The sequence below is a fragment of the Oryctolagus cuniculus genome, chromosome X (genome assembly GCF_964237555.1).
Source record: "Oryctolagus cuniculus chromosome X, mOryCun1.1, whole genome shotgun sequence".
NCBI lineage: Eukaryota > Metazoa > Chordata > Mammalia > Lagomorpha > Leporidae > Oryctolagus > Oryctolagus cuniculus.
Window position 1 is genome coordinate 77447946 of NC_091453.1, and position 18952 is coordinate 77466897.

The window sequence follows — 18952 nt, forward strand, 5'->3', positions numbered from 1 at the left end:
CTGTGACTGACTGCTCTCTGCTCCTTCCCAACACCTCTGTGTGCCTGCCCCTTATATTTCCCTACCCGAGGCATCATGTCAACATGGCCTGTACATGACTCAGCCCAAATGTCTGGCTACCCTGCATCTCCTGGGCCCGCTGGCAGTGCAGAACCCAGTGAAAATATCCCACTCAGACTGATGTTGAGTTGACTGGGTTCTGAGCCTATGAGTGCCTGGGCTGGATTATGGAAAGATTGCAAGGAATTCCAGTTCTAAGGGACATCTGAGATAGGCATAGTTGTCCTCCACAGCTGGCTATGCCCTGAAGCTTAGAGAAACACTTCTGGTCCCAAGAATAGCCCAGGAAGGCCATCTATATAGGATGAGGACATTGCAGAACCCAGTGCTGTGTTTTAGCTCCTCATACTCCCCTCAGTCAGGTGGAGCTGCCAAGCTGAGCAGCACTGGCTGTTTTTTCCTGTGCGAAGGGCGGAGGGAGGACCTGAGGGGGCAGGACAGGTGGCATTTGTAGTGCAACACTGCCATCAAGAGGAAGATGTTTGTGGTTCCCACCAGCCTTTCTGGCTGTGCGCCTGCGCAGGACTGGCGTGGAAGGGATGTGAACGTACTTGACAATGCTCAGAGCCCTCAGAGGTGCTGGCCAGCTGGGCCCCAGGGTTGTGTGTGCTGTTTTGTGTGTGCATGTCTTGAACATAGGGTCAGGAGGGAAGGCTCCAGGGTTCCTGGCTACTCTGGTCTAGCAAAACAAGCAGGGAGCCTGGTGGCGGCCATGTTTGGGCAGGTCTAGCGGAAGCCTGCATAGCTAAGACTAACCTGGGCCCAGGCCTCCATTTGCTTCCTGCTCAGTTTACTGGGGTTTGCAGGACCATTGGGTTTTGTGAACTCGGACCCAGGAAGGAATTCTTCGGGCTTGACACTGCCTCCTAAAACACTACAGAGTGTTTCCAGTTTCAAAACCTTCTGTGCCAGAGAAGGCTGCTAATCTGTTCGCCTTCCTCTGTTCCTGAAGCACAGAAGTTAAACTTGCCCGCTGTGAACTCCCATGAGGTCCCCAGTCCCAGAAGGAGCATAGAACCAGAGTTTTGACATCAGTGCTCCTTAGTATAGCAGCCAGGTTTATGGGGCCCCTAGTAGGGGATGGGATCCACTGCAGTGTGGGAGGGGCCTGCAGTGGCAGTGGACAGAGATGGATCTTACCTCTGAGTACTGGACATTGAGGTAGTAGGAATAAGTACACAGAAATCGCTCACATGGATCTGTGACTCTTACTCGTTTTGGTTTATTCTGATAACATTAGTACTTCTGGGTCTGCTTTATCAGGGGATCAAATACCCACCAGAAACTTCCATTTTAAATTGCATTGTAGTTGGCCACTGAAGATTGCTCTCCACCCCATCACCTCCTCTGGGTTGTCCTGGAGACCCAGTTGTAATTAGTTGCAAGTTTGTTTCTGTTGGTTTCCAACCCACTGCGGAGGCACCGCCTGGAGGGCCATGGGCAGCCCTGGAACCCCCAACTGCCTCCGAAACACCAGTCACCTATCAAACATTCAGCTAGGGGTCTACTCAGAGTGCAGGCACACTTCAAATGCTTCACTCGGTGGCTGTGATGCTCCAGATACGTATGCTGTCTGCCCTGTCCTCCTCCTCCTCCTCTGCCTCTACCCTTTGTGCATGAAAATACAAAGAATGGCCCCAAATGCACTTGGCTTTTCAAGCAGTGTTTGCTGTATTGGGGGGTGGTCCAGAGGGAACAAATTTCCCATTTTCCTTGCACTCCTGGCAATGTTTATGTGTATAAAACAAGAGAAGACCAAGATATGTCTGTACTTCCTTCACATCTCATCTCTATGCATTTGAAGCCCTAGCATCAGTTCATGCACTCACCGGGTTTCTGGGCACACTGGAGGAATTTATAAAGACCTGGTAAGATCTGGTCTTCTGAGGCAGAGTTGTGCTTTCCTGGGGATCTTGAGTCCCCATGTCATGAAGGATGAATTCCAGAATTTCCTCTATTCTTATTTCCTCTGTTCCTCTCTCTTGTCCCTCTACAGCCCATCTCAGATGATGACATTGGAGACTTTGCAAGCCAGCATCTCTTCCAGGTCAAGTCACAGGAGCAGGCCTGGGTAAGAAGCAAGGCATTGTGGGGGCAGCACAAAGTGACAGGGCCCACCTCAGATGGGAAGACAGGGAGAATGATGCCCTGGCTCACCTCCCTGGGTCCAAGGTCATCACCTAAGGAGGGTCCAGGTTGTGGCTCCATGGAGTGGAGGAGGCCAGAGTGGATGCACACATGGAAGTGATCTTGTCCAGGGACAGAGGGTTTGCATGGCCTTCCAGGTGTCCCCAAATGGAAGAATGGGTGTGTGCTCCATTCGGCCCCACCCCTGCTCTGATTGAGTCTCACCTGCCTGTGCAGATACCTTCTCACCTTCCATCTTTCCCAACCTTGTGTGCCTACGTGTACTATTCCTTTCTTTTACGTCCCCACATCTGCCTGAGAGACCCACTGGATACAGATTCCTCATATAAAGGAGCCACCCCCTGTATGTGTTTGCCTACATTGGGGAGTTCTCAGTTGACCCTGGGTCAGGTAAAGCAGAATCAGTGTCTTGGGTGTGGCCCCTGGCTCCTCTCCTGACTGGGACCCTCATTGCAGTATAGTAAATACCTTGTGAGTGTGTCCAGTACTGAGTCCTGAGGTCCTGGAATGTATGTTACTCATGCTCTGTTCCTTCCCAGAACCTCTGGGTACATACCCTTTATATCTGTCTGCCTTTGACGTCATGTCGAAGTGACTTGTCAGTGACTGAGTCACATAATTGGCTGTGACAATGTCCAAGTCTGAATCCCATAGTTGCAGGGTTGGCTTAGGCTGATCGTGTGGGCCCTTGCCTGGATCCTGTAGGGCTGAAGCCAAGTATGGTGCAGAAGGTGCAGCCTTGCTAGGCGCAGGTGCCCTACCTCTGCTTTGTGCCTTGGTCCTGAGGGCAGCCCAGGAGCAGCTCGGGCCAGGCTCTGCGGGCATAGGGATGGTGCTGCACCCAGGGCTGTGTGGTAGCTCCTTTTGCTCCCTTCACAGCCTGGTGCAGCGGCCCTGCTGGGCATCTTCTGGATAGTGCTGGATGTTTTTTTTGCTATACAAAGGGTGGAGGGAGAACCCATGGAGCAATGCATTTGGCATTTGTGGTGTAATACTGCCATCAAGTGGAATTGGTTTGTGGATCCTGCCAGTCTTGGTGGCCCTGCGCCTGCGCGAGACTGGCAGGGACGTGAGGGTACTGGCGAGTCCTAGGGCCACATGCTCAGAGGGCTCAGAGACCTTGGAGGCCCCCGCCAGCTCGGACACCCACGTTGTGTGGGCTGAGGCGGCCCCTGACACAGGCAGGGCCAGGGGGCTGAGCTCCAGGGTGTCTGGTGGTTGTCGCATAGCTGGCCAGAGCTTGGGAGCCTGGTGGTGGCCATGTCTGGGCGGGGCTTGCAGAAGTTAGCTCAGCCAAGACCTGAATGGGTCCCTGGCAGGGGCTGGGGCACTGTTTGCCTCCTGTCCCGTCCCCAGGTTAGGTGAGGTCCCAAAAGGATTCCTTCAACTTCGGATTCGCCTCCCAAAAAACCACAGAGCTCTTCTAATTATTTTTTTAAGGTTTATTTTATTTATTTGAAAGTTGCAGAGAGGCAGAAGCACAGAGAGAGAGAGAGAGAGAGAGAGAGGCCTTCCATCCATTGGTTCATTCCCCAAATGGCTGTAACAGTGGGAACTCCCAAGCCAGGAGCCAGAAGCTTCTTCCAGGTCTCCCACAAGGGTGCAGGGGCCCAAGGAGTTGGGCCATCTCCTGTTTGCCAGGCCATAGCAGAGAGCTGGATTGGAAGAGGAGCAATTGGGATTAGAACTGGTGCCCATTTAGGATGCGGGCAACGCCGGCGGAGGATTAGCCTATTGCACCACAGTGCTGGCCCTTCCCTTTGTTTCTTTTTTTTTTTTATTTTTTTTTATTTTTTTTTATCTTTTATTTAATGAATATAAATTTCCAAAGTACGACTCATGTGTTACAATGGCTTCCCCCCCCATACCGTCCCTCCCACCCACAACCCTCCCCTTTCCCACTCCCTCTCCCCTTCCATTCACATCAAGATTCATTTTCGATTATCTTAATATACAGAAGATCAGCTTAGTATACCTTAAGTAAGTATTTCAACAGTTTGCTCCCACACAGAAACATAAAGTGAAAAATAATAGATGATTTTTTTTAAATGATGATGAAATCAGATCAGACCTATTGTCATGTTTAATCCCAGTGAGAGTCAAGTTGGGAGTTGGGAATTGATAATTTCTTTCTTTCTTTTTTTTTTTTTTTTACAGAAGATCAGTTTAGTGTACATTAAGTAAAGATTTCAGTCGTTTGCACCCCCATAGAAACACAAAGTGAAATATACTGTTTGAGTACTCGTTATAGCATTAAGCCTCAGTGTACAGCACGTTAAGGACAGAGATCCTACATGAGGAGTAAGTGCACAGTGACTCCTGTTGTTGACTTTACTGATGCCATAAACAGGAGTGTCAATTGGTAATCTCCCTATGCACCAGTTATGAGTTTCCAAGGCTATGGAAGCCCCTTGAGTTCTCCGACTCTTATCTTGTTTAGACACGGTCATAGTCAAAGTGGAGGTTCTCTCCTCCCTTCAGAGAAAGGCACCTCCCTCTTTGAAGACCTGTTCTTTCCACTGGGATCTCACTCACAGAGATCTTTTTGCCAGAGTGTCTTGGCTTTCCATGCCTGAAATACTCTCATGGGCTTTTCAGCCAGATCCGAATGCCTTTAGGGCTGATTCTGAGGCCAGAGTGCAGAGAGGCAGAAGCACAGAGAGAGAGAGAGAGAGAGAGAGAGAGAGAGAGGCCTTCCATCCATTGGTTCATTCCCCAAATGGCTGTAACAGTGGGAACTCCCAAGCCAGGAGCCAGAAGCTTCTTCCAGGTCTCCCACAAGGGTGCAGGGGCCCAAGGAGTTGGGCCATCTCCTGTTTGCCAGGCCATAGCAGAGAGCTGGATTGGAAGAGGAGCAACTGGGATTAGAACTGGTGCCCATTTAGGATGCGGGCAACGCCGGCGGAGGATTAGCCTATTGCACCACAGTGCTGGCCCTTCCCTTTGTTTCATTTCCCCTACATCTGCCTGAGAGATCCACTGTGGATACAGATTCCTCCTTATTAATGTACTAGCCACATGTATGTTTCCCTCGGCCAACATCTAAGAGTTCTCAGGCAATTGACCCTGAGTGAGGTGCAAGTAGTGTGGGTGTATTTGGTACGACAATTCACTCCCCTCCTGATTGGCCTCACTGTGAGACCCTCATGTCTGCAGAGCAGGGGAGAACTTTGTGAGAGTAGACAGTCACTGAGGCCCGTGGTCCTGAGATGTCTGTAACTCCTCATCTCTGTTCCTTCCCAGTACCCCTCAATCCCCAACCCTTACCCGAGTGCCGGAGACTTCCTGTCACACTGGCCTGTGCATAACAGTCAGAATGTGTGGCCACCGTGAACCTCACCGTGCAGTGAGGAGGTCTGATTTGACCTTTCCCAGGTGGTCTGGGTCCCAGGCTTTGGGCACCTTGTCTGGATTTCCCGAGAGCAGACCTCACCTCTAGTGGAAGTGGGGCAGCTTGGGGAGGTGTAGGTATAATCCATTTTCAGTATGGTAATCTATATCCTTATCAAGCAGCGCCTCATGTGGCCCAGGAGAAGGGAATAGAGGCCAGGGTGCCCAGGCCCGGAGACCTTGAAACACCCAGTGCTGTGCCGTATCTGAGCTAGCATCCTGCAGAGCCAGCCAGAGCAGCCATGCTGGGCAGCGGCCATCCTGGTTCTCCCTTGGATACCACTTGGTGGTTTTTGTTCTGCGAAGAGTGGAGGAGAGGACACATGGGCAATGCAGGTGGCATTTGTGGTGCAATACTGCCATCAAGAAGAAGTCATCTGAGGATCCTACCAGCCCTTCTGGCTGTGCGCCTGCACAGGATTGGCTCGGCAGGAAAGTAAGGGTGTAGATTGGTCCTAGGACCATGCCCTGGTGGGCTCAGAGTCTTTGGAGGCCCAAGGGAAGTTTGACCCACATGCCATTGGGGCTGTGAAGGGCCCAGGCAGGGGCAGAGGGATGACCTGGGTACCTGTCAGCTGCAGGCCAGCAAACCAGAGCTCAGTCAGCTGGTGGCGGCCGTGTTTGGGCGGGGCTATGGGGTGCCTCTGTCCTGGAGCCCTGAGCAGGAGAGAACATCAGTATGTGGACAGATGAGAGCCTAGCAGACTTCAGTGTCTCACATGCTGCTGCTCTGCTGGCTGAGGGTGTTTGGTGAGGGGTTACAAGGAAGTTGGTGCTGGTGTGGCTCGTCCCACAGAGCGGCAGGTCTCTGGTGTCAGCTGCCAGGGCTTGTCACTAGATTGATGGCAGGGCATCCCTTTTCTGCTTCTTCATGGTGGTCGTTGAAGTCACAAGTGGTGAGATTGGGTGTGGCCCGACCAGGTCCCATGGTATGGAAAAGTCGTTGAGATGAGGAACAAGGCAGCTTGGGCTTTCAGTCATGGGAATGTGGGAAAGCAGCAGCTCAGCCCCGAAGGTTCACCTTCTCAGCTTTACCTTTAAGCAGTCAAAACTGCCTGCTCATGTTACCTTATAGCCCTTACAATCCCATGAGCAGCCCAGTGACCGCAGGAGCACATATGCTGTGGGGAGGGGAATGGCGCCCTTCGACACTAGCAGGTGTACTGGGGGCCTCGTAGAGTGAAACTGATCCATTTCCTGTGCTGAAGAAGCCATGAAAGCAGTGACCAGAAATCCTCTTTGCTACTGCATCCCAGAATTTTTTGAAGGGCAATGAGAGTACAACACACAGAACGTGGACTGTAGCAGAGCTGCTCAGTCTCCCTTGTTGTGACCTAGCAGGAAAATAGTTCTCTCTCCCCAGTTTTTTTTTTTTTTTTTTTTTTTTTTTTTTTTTTTTTTTTGGAAGCTTCCATTCCTGATTGCAAAACATGGAAGCCACTCAGGACTGGCCCCCACCACCTCTACAGCCTGGCAGGCCTGGCCATTCTAGGTGCCACAGCAACTGTGGTCCATGCCTGCTGGTCCTCCCCATCCCACTCTTTCCCATCTCAGAAGCCATCTGCAATGGGATTTTAAGGATGGACTGGGCGCCACTTAGAAACAGCTTCAGCCTGATGGCACTGTTGCTCCAGAAATGGAACCATAGTGTTATCGCAATCTCTCCCTCCGCCCTTTGTGGCCGAAAAAAATATCGTAGTGTTCTGTGAATACACAAAGTAATGGCTCCAGACAGGACCAGGAAAGGGGCTATCTGGCTTCCAGAGGTCTAGGAGTCTTGTCAGAAGCTGACCCAAACCTGTTTCAGGCTCTTTTTTAAGAAAAAGATGTATTTCATTCATATGAAAAGCATAATTAAAGAGAGACAGGGAGAGATAAGAGTTCTTCCATCTAGTGGTTCATTCCCCGAATGGCCACAATGGCCAGGGCTGAGCCAGGCTATAGCCAGGAGCAGCTTCTGCATCTCCCAGGGGTGCCAGGGGCCCAAGCACTTGGGCCTGTTCTGCTGCATTCTGAAGTGTTTACCAGGGAGGTAGAATGGAACTGGAACAGCTGGGACTCGAACCTGTGCCCATATGGTATGCTGGTGCTGCAGATGGTGGCTAAACCTGCTATGCCACGGTGCCAGATTCTGTTTCAGGCTCTTAAAGCACTGGTACACTGCAGAGAGTTAGCATAGCTGAGTGTCAGCATATAGAAGCTCCAGTTTTCGAGCATATGGGGTAGCCTTGTCTATAGAGACTAGCAGAAATTTCTGCTAAGGAGTCTGAGTAGGGAGAGTGGGACATTTACCTCCTGCCCTATGTGGGCTGCAGTGCTGCCTCACAGGAAGCTGGGGACTCTGATATCAGAGACCTGACCTTATTTCTCCAGATCCTAGCTCCTAGGGGAGCAGAAATCTAGGCTGTTGGCTTTGTTGGCTTGTCCTTTTTGGCCACCTTTCTGGAGAGTCCTAGTGACTAAGAGCATTGAGGTAGAATGGCCCTTTTTTGTAGACCTCAGCTCTCCCAAAGGAAATTGCAGCAACGTCTAGGGTGGGTCATGTTCTTTTCCAGCTGGTACCTGCTAAAGAGCTTCTTCCCTGGTCCGCATATGTTAGGAATCCGGAAGTCTAGGGCCATCCCTGCAGTCCTGTCCTGTCATCAGCTTGGAATGGTGCTGAAAACTACTCTCTGTCCCCCTTATTTCACACTCTTGAGATTCCAAGGGTATTTCCAAGTCGTCTTATGTGGGCAGAGATTTTTCAGGGCCATCAGCTCTTTTTCCCAAACCTTGGGTCAGGGTTGACTTAAAAAGTCTGCTGCGCTGGTCCTTAGTCCAAGGCTGTGACGGTGCTGATATTCACTGCCTCCTTAGGCTGCAGCTATGTTGCTGCATGCCCTGACTCACAGAATGTAGACACCACCTCTGTCACATGTAAACCCACCTGCTTTCTTAGTAAGAGGAACCATAGTGAACAGTGCAAGGTTCTCAACAGAGCTCTTTAACTGTTTTTGACCACAGGTGTTTCAGAACAGAAATGGGAAAGCACAGCCAGTCCCAGGTACTGTGTGTGCTGGGTTGTGGATGAGTGATGAGTGTTGTCTCTCCTGCTTTTCAGGAAGAGTCTATTCATGCCTTGACAGCAGCAGAGGTTCCTGCGGTGTCAGCAGCCCTCAGGAAGGAGACAGCGCTGGCCGGCGCCACGGCTCACTAGGCTAATCCTCCGCCTGTGGCGCCGGCACCCCGGGTTCTAGTCCAGGTCGGGGCGCCAGATGCTGTCCCGGTTGCCCCTCTTCCAGGCCAGCTCTCTGCTGTGGCCCGGGAGTGCAGTGGAGGATGGCCCAAGTCCTTGTGCCCTGCACCCGATGGGAGACCAGAAGCACCTTTAACCTGGCTTCGAATCAGCGCAGTGCGCTGGTGCAGTGCACCTGCCTCGGCGGCCATTGGAGGGTGAACCAACAACAGGGGGAAGACCTTTCTCTCTGTCTCTCTCTCTCACTGTGCACTCTGCCTGTCAAAAAAAAAAAAAAAAAAGTGCTGAGGTAGGTGAGATCCTGACACAGGACAGTGCTGTTCACCTGCCTGGTAGACGGGGCTCCCGGCTCCCGAGTGAGGTCCTCACGGTGGGACCCCCAGTAGGAGATGGGGGATTAATTAACTCTGAACTGTGTGTCCGTTAAGGGAGTGGGCATAGCTCCAAGGAATGGGAGGTCAGATACCAGGGGGCAGGGGAGATGGGAAGGGATAGGCCTGCTTCCCTGTGAGGCCATCTGTCCTGGGGGAGAAGTGAGGTAGGCCCCGCATGGGCAGGGCTGTCTCTTGCAGACCCATTGGAAATGCAGGGTTTTCAGGCCTTTGCTTTCCTGTGCTGGAGCCTGGGCCCCTTCCTATGGATGCCTGTTCCTCCGGTGATCTCCAGATGTGTCCTGGGCACACATCAATGTCCCGAACCAACTGTAGGGCCATTTGGGGACTTGGAACATGGTGTTGTTGGAATAGTGAGACGGTGCTCAGGCTAAATCCTGGGGCTGTCCTCAGTCTCTTCCTAATGCCCATCTCTCCATGACCCTCAGTCTGTGTTTGACAGCCCAAGGAAAAGGGTGCTGGTGTGAAATGTCGCTCGCTTCCTGGGTAACACCAACTTCTCACTGACTTCTTTGATGATGTGTTTACCTTCATTTCCATTGGCCCATCCACATGTTCCACTGCCAATCTTGTGGTTAGAATTAGTGGCCACTTGATCCTGGGTCAGGAGGTAGGTAGGTCTGTCGTTGTGGCTTTTGTGGCCCCTCCTGAGTCGGGGGAAACCCCAGGTTGTGCATCCATGGTCAGGAGGAGGGCAGAGTGGCTCCACACGTGGAGGTGACCTTGTCCAGGACCAGGAGGTTTGCGTTACCTTGCTGAGCTCCTAATGGCTGTGCCCTCCATTCACTGCTCCCCCTGGCTCTTCATTCTACCTGCACGTGCACCAACTTGCTCCCCTCCCAACTTACTGAGCCGTGTGTGCATGCAGCTACTGGTCCCCTGCCTTCTATATCCCCCACATCTGCCTGAGATCCACTGTGGATAGAGATACCTCCTAGTCCATGTACTTGTGCCAGTGTATGTTTCCCTCTGCTACCATCTGGGAGTTCACAGGCAAGCACTCTGGGTCAGGGACAAGGAGAGGAGGTGTGTTTGCTCTGGCTCCTGGCTGTCCTCCTGACTGGCCTGAGTGGGGAACCCTCCCTGTCTATAGTCCCGGGGAGAGCCCTGTGAGCGTGGTCGGGCACTGAGGCCTGTGGTCCTGTGATGGCTGTAACTCCTCACTCTCTGCGCCTTCCCAGTACCTCTCAGTTCCTGTCCTTTATGTCAGCCTGCCTGTGACAACATGTCACATGGACTTCTCAGACATTCAGACCACCCCGGGCCTCCGGGCCTAGCTGACAGCACATAGGCAGTGACAAGGTCCCAGTCAGATGGATCCTGAGTGAGGTGGGTAGGAGCCTGTGATCTCCTTGGCTGGGAGGACTAAGCGAACTCCAGGGCTGAGGGGCAGCTGGGATATGCAGAGGTGTCTAGAGGTACCCTGAAGTGCAGGGCCTGCCTGCCCGTCTGAGAACAGTCCAGGAGCAGTGAGCTAAATCCAGACTGTGCGGAAAACGGGGCCTGTTCAGCCCTCAGTGCTGTGCACTAGCTCTTCCTGTTTGCCTCAGAGCCAGGCGGAGCCGCCCTGCTGGGTAGCGGCCCTGCTGATCACCAGTTGGACTGTGCTTGGCGTTTTTTGCTGTGCGAAGGGCGGAGGGAAGACCCGCGGAGACAGGGTAGATGGCATTTGTGGTGCAATACTGCCATCAAGAGGATGTGATTTGCGGATTCCGCTGTCCCTTCAGGCTGTGCGCCTGCGCGAGACTAGCTTGGCAGGGAAGTGAGGGTGCAGGAGGTACCAGGGCCATCCTGGGTGGCCCCAGAGCCCTTGATAAGCTTAACCACCAGGTTGTCTGGGCTGTGGCGGTCCCAGAAACACGTAGCCATAAGAGGTAGATTCCCAGAGTGCCTGGTGACTGGATCAGCCAAAGCTCTGGCTCTGCAGTCGTGCCGAGTCCCTGTGTGGGCGGGGCTAGTGGGAGCCTCGGCCATGGCGTCCCTTTGCTGGAGGTAGGAGCGTCTGAGAGTTGTTCCCTTTGGCCTGTTCACCACATCTCTTGAGAGCCCATGTCTGCAGGAGCACACAGCCACTGTAGAGGGAAATGGGGCTCATCAGCCCTGACAGGTATCCTGGAGACCTCCGTCCCAAAGTGAAAGTGAGCCGTCTTCCTGCGCCGAAGAAGCCATGAGAGGCAGTGATCTGCATGGGCCTTCGCTCCTGAAGGGCAGCGAGAGTGAAGCGCGCCAAGGGTGGACTGAAAGAGCTGCTCACTCTCCCTCGTTGTGACCCCGAAGAGAGTATGAAGAGAGTACTCAGGAACTGTGCCTCCCCTCCTGGGAAGGGACCCAGTGCCCTGGGCCAGCTTCAGCTCCAGGTTGCAGAACATGGCGGCCACCGAGGACTGGCCCCCACCGCCTCTGCAGCCTGGCAGGCCCGGCCACTCGGGACCCCTGGGTGGATGATCCTAGCTCGTTCACTTTCTACACCAGCTGTCGTCACGCCTGTTGTCCAGCCCCCATCCCACTTTTTCTCCTTTCAGAAGCCATGCAGATATGGGCAGTGACGGGTGGACTAGAAGTGATTCAGAAACAGCTTCCGCTGGATGGCACTGTTGCTCCAGAAATGGAACCATCCTGGCGTCCCACCTCTCCCTCCGCCTTTTGTGGCTGAAAAAAAAAAAATCATGAGAGGCCATGTCTAGCACGTGGACAGTGAGGCTTGTGCTCTGGATCACCTCAGGGCAGATAGGACAGATGTCTCCATCGAGCTTCCCGGGTTGCCACTTGTGGGTCAAGTCGCTGAGTCCTGGGTCCCCCAGACTGCAGATCAAGGTTAAGACCTATGGCTTTGCAGCTCCTTCTAGGCAGATAGATTATGTGAAAGTGAGGTTGTGCTCTCCACTCAGCCGCCCCAATGTGCATTCGTTGAACCGTGCACACTCATGGGCGTTCTCACATACCTACTCTTCTGTGTGTGTTAGTGTGTATGCTTGGCCCCATTCCTTTTATTTTCTCCCATCTCCACCTTAGAGTTGCCACCAATGACTATGTCGATTCCTTCCAGTTTCCAGATATCCTATCTATCTGTTTTCCCTGCCAGCCCCCTAGTGGGCATTGCTTTTCAACTGACCCCGGGTCAGGTATTAGGAGGGCAGGTGGCTGTCTCCTGCAGCACCTGCCTGCCCTCCTGACTGGCCCATGTGTGGGTCCCACATCATCTAAAGCCAAGGGGCCTGCTGTGGGAGAGGGACCAGGTGCTCAGGCCCCATTGCTTTGGGTGGCAGTTTCTTGTCAGTCATCACTGTTTTCCCGTGTCTTTGAGCTGGTGCACCTGCACCTTCCCTCTTTGTGTCTGACTGTTGGAAATGGCGTGGTCAGGTTGGTCTTCTAGCCACTCATGAGAATGCCCAAGACAGAAGCTTCCCAGGTAGGAGGTAGGTGGCTTAAATCCACTTTTAAAACTGTTCAAAGTATTTCCTGTGGTCTCATCCACAGTGAGTGTAAAGATAACAGCTATGTTTGTACCTATTGAAGTATATTCTTAGGTTGACTTCATGGGGTGGATTTTTGATTTATCTGGCAGAAGTCTAAAGTGACCGTGCTTGCAAGGCTGCCAGTCCTCTTTGCTAGTCCCAAGGTAGGGTAGATTACAGAATGCCTTAAATGCATCTCCAGTCTAAGGCTTTGAAGGTGGTTGTGTCTTTACGCTCCTTTGAATTGCATATGTGCTGCTGCAGTGCTGTACCCACAGAATATAGACACCATGTCACTTGTTAACCCACCTGTTTTCCAAGAAGTGGAGCCCAACCCACTCTTCCTCATATTGGAAGACTGAGTGACAGCACACACACAGCACCTGGAAGCCACGTTGAAAAAGTTTTGCCTGATGCTACTCTTGCTGCATACATGCCTGTTGCTTCAGCTTTCATGTGCTCTCCCTCCAGACTTTGCAGATAAAATAAAATAAAATAAAATAAAATAAAATAAAATAAAATAAAATAAAATAAAATAAAATAAATGCAGAAAGACCCAAAGCCAGCCTGTCGCTAGATGGGTGGTTTCCTAGGTTGCCATGTTAGGAGGTGCTATCCCCTTGTCTCTGGCTCTCTGTTGGGGGGTATAGGACCCATGGGAAAGCATCTGAAACAATTGACATATCTGCATATGAGTCTCTCTGTCAGCACCTGAAGCCATGTGCAAATGTCATGATCACTACTCACCAGTGTTCTGGGCACACGGTAGACACTGAAACGTGGACTCTACTGAATGCATTTACTACTTTCATAGGGGGCATTGCCGCATCCCAGCAGCCGGATTATGGCCTGGATTTCCCCTCTTCAGAGTGCATCATTGCCTGTCCTCTTTCCTCATGGAATGCAGTCTAATCTTGCCAGTGTCTTACCCAGGTAAGGGGCAGAAGTACCCTAGAAGGGAATAGGGGTAGCAAGACATGATGGGGGCTGTGACAGGTATGAAAATGATTCCCTGACTCGGCACCATGGGTCTACCATTGTTACTCATCATGGAGTGCCCTGGATAGCAGGTTCTTGAGTCAGAAGGAAAGTGCAGTTGGTACTGCTAAGCCACTGACTGCCCTGAGGGCAGGTGGATTGACAAGCCATTTTAATTATCTCTTGCTCCTCTGTTGGGGGGATGTAAGACTCATGGGACTCCATGCAAAGAATTGATGAGTCTGTGTATGTGTTCCTACATCAGTATCTGATACCATGTGCAAAGTTCATGTTCACTGCTCCTCAGTGTTCTGGGAATACTGTGAACACTTTGGGCCTGGACGTCACTGGATACATTTACTGTTTGATGTGGGGAGCATTCCCTTATTTGCAGCAGGTGGGATGGTGGCCTGGGATTCCCTCTCGTAGCCGTGCATCATTCCCCGACTCTGTCCCCATAGAGCAGAGTTTAATCTACCCAGCGTTTAACCCAGGTTAAGGGCCCAGGATCAGCTCTGTGAAGGATTTGGCCATTGTTGGGGCAGAAGGATTCGACAGGGGCCATATCCAGTGAGTTGACAGGGAGAATGGTGCTGTGGCTCACCTCCCTGGGTCTGATGTCACTCCCCATGTGGTGCCCAGATTATCAAGTCCGGGAGTCAGGAAGAGGGCTGTGGGGGCGGGGGTGTATGTAGGCAGCTGACCTCCCTCAGGCACAGGGATTGACGGCGCATCACAGGAATCTGTACATGAAATTGGTTTTAGTCTCCACTCAGCCCCCTCTCCATTCACTCCCTGATTCTTTCATTTCCTTCATACATGTGTGCCCACGCACTTTCTCACTCACATATTTCTTTTTTTATATCTGTATGTACATGTGTATGTATTCTCATTATCCTTTTTCTTTCTCCTGTAACCATCATGGAGATACTACTTGGCATAGGGATTCCTTCTATTTATAATATTAGCCCTGTTCATTACACACTGATCCCTCCCCAGGGGGTGTTCTGCCTTCCACACCTCGTGTGGACCCTCCATCCAGTTACAACCAGCTGTAATTATCCTGCTGTGTGATTTCAGTGTTCAGTGCTAAAGAAAGCAAACGTAGAAACAGCGTGAGTGTGTACGATGGGTACACTGTATTAGAGTCTGTGTCAGAGGCAAGCAGCTGGGGACTGAGACATCGCCACATCCTCCCAGGACTGCTCTTATTCCTGTAGAGGACAGAGGCAGGTCTGATGCAGCCGGCGTAGAGTGTATTCATGTTCAGGCTGTACATTACTCGGAGTTCCTAGTTGACTGAAGATTTATCAAGGAGTGTGTGGCCCTCCCTGGGGTGTTTAGGAACACTGTTCACAGTCATTTCCTTTTCCTTTTCCCTTTTCATTTCCTTTCTCTCTTTTTTACAATTTATTTATTTATTTGCAGGACAGAGTTACAGAGAGAGAGGGAAAAGCAGAGAGATCTTCCATCCATTTTTTTCACTCCCTAAATGGCTGCAGTGGACAGAGCTGGGCAGGTCCAAAGCCAGGAGCCAGGAGATTCTTCGAGGTCTCCCACGTGGTGGCAGGGACCCAAGCATTTGGGCCGTCTTACGCTGTTTTCCTAGGAACATAAGGCAGGGAACTGGATTGGAAGTGGAGCAGCTAGGACTTGAATAGACACCTATATGGGGTGCCAGTGCCACAGGTGGAGGTTTTACCCGCTATGCCACAGCAACAGCGCCTCACAGCCAACTGTCTCCTATCCCTTTCCCAGGCCCTCATGGAGTGAGGAACATCTGCTGTTTTGTATCAGAGGCACAGAGAGATGGAAAAGCATAGCCATTCTCAGATACTGTGGGTGCTGGGTTGTGGGTGAGTGATGAGTGTTGTTTCTCCTGCTTTTCAGGAAGAGTCTCTTCATGCCGGGGCAGCAACAGAGGGCTTGTGGTGTCAGCAGCCCTCAGGAAGAAGACAGTGCTGAGGTAGGTGGGATCCTAACACAGGGCAGTGCTGTTCACCTGCCTGGTAGAAGGGGCTCCCGGCTCCTGAGTGAGGTCCTCATGGTGGGACCCCCCAGTAGGAGATGGGGGATTAATTAACTCTGAACTGTGTGTCCGTTAAGGGAGTGGGCATAGCTCCACGGAATGGGAGGTCAGATACCAGGGGGCAGGGGAGATGGGAAGGGATAGGCCTGCTTCCCTGTGAGGCCATCTGTCCTGGGGGAGAAGTGAGGTAGGCCCCGCATGGGCAGGGCTGTCTCTTGCAGACCCATTGGAAATGCAGGGTTTTCAGGCCTTTACTTTCCTGTGCTGGAGCCTGGGCCCCTTCCTATGGATGCCTGTTCCTCTGGTGATCTCCCGATGAGTCCTGGGCACACATCAATGTCCCGAACCAACTGTAGGGCCATTTGGGGACTTTGGAACACAGTGTTGTTCGAATAGTGAGACGGTGCTCAGGCTAAATCCTGGGGCTGTCCTCAGTCTCTTCCTAATGCCCATCTCTCCATGACCCTCAGTCTGTGTTTGACAGCCCAAGGAAAAGGGTGCTGGTGTGAAATGTCGCTCGCTTCCTGGGTAACACAAACTTCTCATTAACTTCTTTGATGATGTGTGTACCTTCATTTCCATTGGCCCATCCACATGTTCCACTGCCAATCTTGTGGTTAGAATTAGTGGCCACTTGATCCTGGGTCAAGAGGTAGGTAGGTCTGTCGTTGTGGCTTTTGTGGCCCCTCCTGAGTCGGGGGAAACCCCAGGTTGTGCATCCATGGTCAGGAGGAGGGCAGAGTGGCTCCACACGTGGAGGTGACCTTGTCCAGGACCAGGAGGTTTGCATTACCTTGCTGAGCTCCTAATGCCATTGTGGCTGTGCCCTCCATTCACTGCTCCCCCTGGCTCATCATTCCACCTGCACGTGCACCAACTTGCTCCCCTCCCAACTTACTGAGCCGTGTGTGCATGCAGCTACTGGTCCCCTGCCTTCTATATCCCCCACATCTGCCTGAGATCCACTGTGGGTAGAGATACCTCCTAGTCCATGTACTAGTGCCAGTGTGTGTTTCCCTCTGCCACCATCTGGGAGTTCACAGGCAAGTACCCTGGGTCAGGGACAAGGAGAGGAGGTGTGTTTGCTCTGGCTCCTGGCTCTCCTCCTGACTGGCCTGAGTGGGGAACCCTCCCTGTCTATAGTCCCGGGGAGAGCCCTGTGAGCGTAGTCAGGCGCTGAGGCCTGTGGTCCTGTGATGGCTGTAACTCCTCACTCTCTGCGCCTTCCCAGTACCTCTCAGTTCCTGTCCTTTATGTCAGCCTGCCTGTGACAACATGTCACATGGACTTCTCAGACATTCAGACCACCCCGGGCCTCCGGGCCTAGCTGACAGCACATAGGCAGTGACAAGGTCCCAGTCAGATGGATCCTGAGTGAGGTGGGTAGGAGCCCATGATCTCCTTGGTTGGGAGGACCAAGCGAACTCCAGTGCTGAGGGGCAGCTGGGATATGCAGAGGTGTCTAGAGGTACCCTGAAGTGCAGGGCCTGCCTGCCCGTCTGAGAACAGCCCAGGAGCAGTGAGCTAAATCCAGACTGTGCGGAAAACGGGGCCTGTTCAGCCCTCAGTGCTGTGCACTAGCTCCTGTTTGCCTCAGGGCCAGGCGGAGCCGCCCTGCTGGGTAGCAGGTCACCAGTGGGACTATGCTTGGCGTTTTTTGCTGTGCGAAGGGCGGAGGGAAGACCCGCGGAGACAGGGTAGATGGCATTTGTGGTGCAATACTGCCATCAAGAGGACGTCATTTGCGGATTCCGCTGTCCCTTCAGGCTGTGCGCCTGCGCGGGACTAGCTTGGCAGGGAAGTGAGGGTGCAGGAGGTACCAGGGCCGTCCTGGGTGGCCCCAGAGCCCTTGATAAGCTTAACCACCAGGTTGTCTGGGCTGTGGCGGTCCCAGAAACACGTAGCCGTAAGAGGTAGATTCCCAGAGTGCCTGGTGACTGGATCAGCCAAAGCTCTGGCTCTGCAGTCGTGCCGAGTCCATGTGTGGGCGGGGCTAGGGGAAGCCTTGGCCATGGCGTCCCTTTGCTGGAGGTAGGAGCGTCTGAGAGTTGTTCCCTTTGGCCTGTTCACCACATCTCTTGAGAGCCCATGTCTGCAGGAGCACATAGCCACTGTAGGGGGAAATGGGGCTCATCAGCCCTGACAGGTATCCTGGAGACCTCCGTCCCAAAGTGAAAGTGAGCCGTCTTCCTGCGCCGAAGAAGCCATGAGAGGCAGTGATCTGCATGGGTCTTCGCTCCTGAAGGGCAGCGAGAGTGAAGCGCGCCAAGGGTGGACTGAAAAGCTGCTCACTCTCCCTTGTTGTGACCCCGAAGAGAGTACTCAGGAACTGTGCCTCCCCTCCTGGGAAGGGACCCAGTGCCCTGGGCCAGCTTCAGCTCCAGGTTGCAGAACATGGCGGCCACCGAGGACTGGCCCCCACCGCCTCTGCAGCCTGGCAGGCCCGGCCACTCGGGACCCCTGGGTGGATGATCCTAGCTCGCTCACTTTCTACACCAGCTGTCGTCACGCCTGTTGTCCAGCCCCCATCCCACCTTTTCTCCTTTCAGAAGCCATGCAGATATGGGCAGTGACGGATGGACTAGATGTGATTCAGGAACAGCTTCCGCTGGATGGCACTGTTGCTCCAGAAATGGAACCCTCCTGGCATCCCACCTCTCCCTCCGCCTTTTGTGGCTGAAAAAAAAAAAATCATGAGAGGCCATGTCTAGCACGTGGACAGTGAGGCTTGTGCTCTGGATCACCTCAGGGCAGATAGGACAGATGTCTCCATCGAGCTTCCCGGGTTGCCACTTGTGGGTCAAGTCGCTGAGTCCTGGGTCCCCCAGACTGCAGATCAAGGTTAAGACCTATGGCTTTGCAGCTCCTTCTAGGCAGATAGATTATGTGAAAGTGAGGTTGTGCTCTCCACTCAGCCGCCCCAATGTGCATTCATTGAACCGTGCACACTCATGGGCGTTCTCACATACCTGCTCTTCTGTGTGTGTTAGTGTGTATGCTTGGCCCCATTCCTTTTATTTTCTCCCATCTCCACCTTAGAGTTGCCACCAATGACTATGTCGATTCCTTCCAGTTTCCAGATATCCTATCTGTTTTCCCTGCCAGCCCCCTAGTGGGCATTGCTTTTCAACTGACCCCGGGTCAGGTATTAGGAGGGCAGGTGGCTGTCTCCTGCAGCACCTGCCTCCCCTCCTGACTGGCCCATGTGTGGGTCCCACATCATCTAAAGCCAAGGGGCCTGCTGTGGGAGAGGGGCCAGGTGCTC

The 18952-nt window shown here is 52.8% G+C and overlaps 1 protein-coding gene across 35 annotated transcripts in view; it reads left to right on the forward strand.

Annotated features, from left to right (window-relative positions):
• The window catches only part of LOC103351904 (uncharacterized), a 262291-nt gene that overhangs the window by 23877 nt on the left and 219462 nt on the right, over nt 1-18952 (forward strand). For 30 of the 35 annotated variants that reach the window (XM_070066604.1, XM_070066590.1, XM_070066581.1 and 27 more), the window contains exons 5-7: nt 2057-2131; nt 13495-13613; nt 15549-15624. The exons of 1 other annotated variant lie outside the window; for it this stretch is intronic. In XM_070066604.1, the coding sequence (XP_069922705.1) occupies nt 2057-2131; nt 13495-13613; nt 15549-15624 (270 nt within the window). The remainder of the gene's footprint in view (nt 1-2056; nt 2132-13494; nt 13614-15548; nt 15625-18952) is intronic. 4 more of the 35 variants (XM_070066592.1, XM_070066603.1, XM_070066607.1 and 1 more) reach the window with 4 other exon arrangements.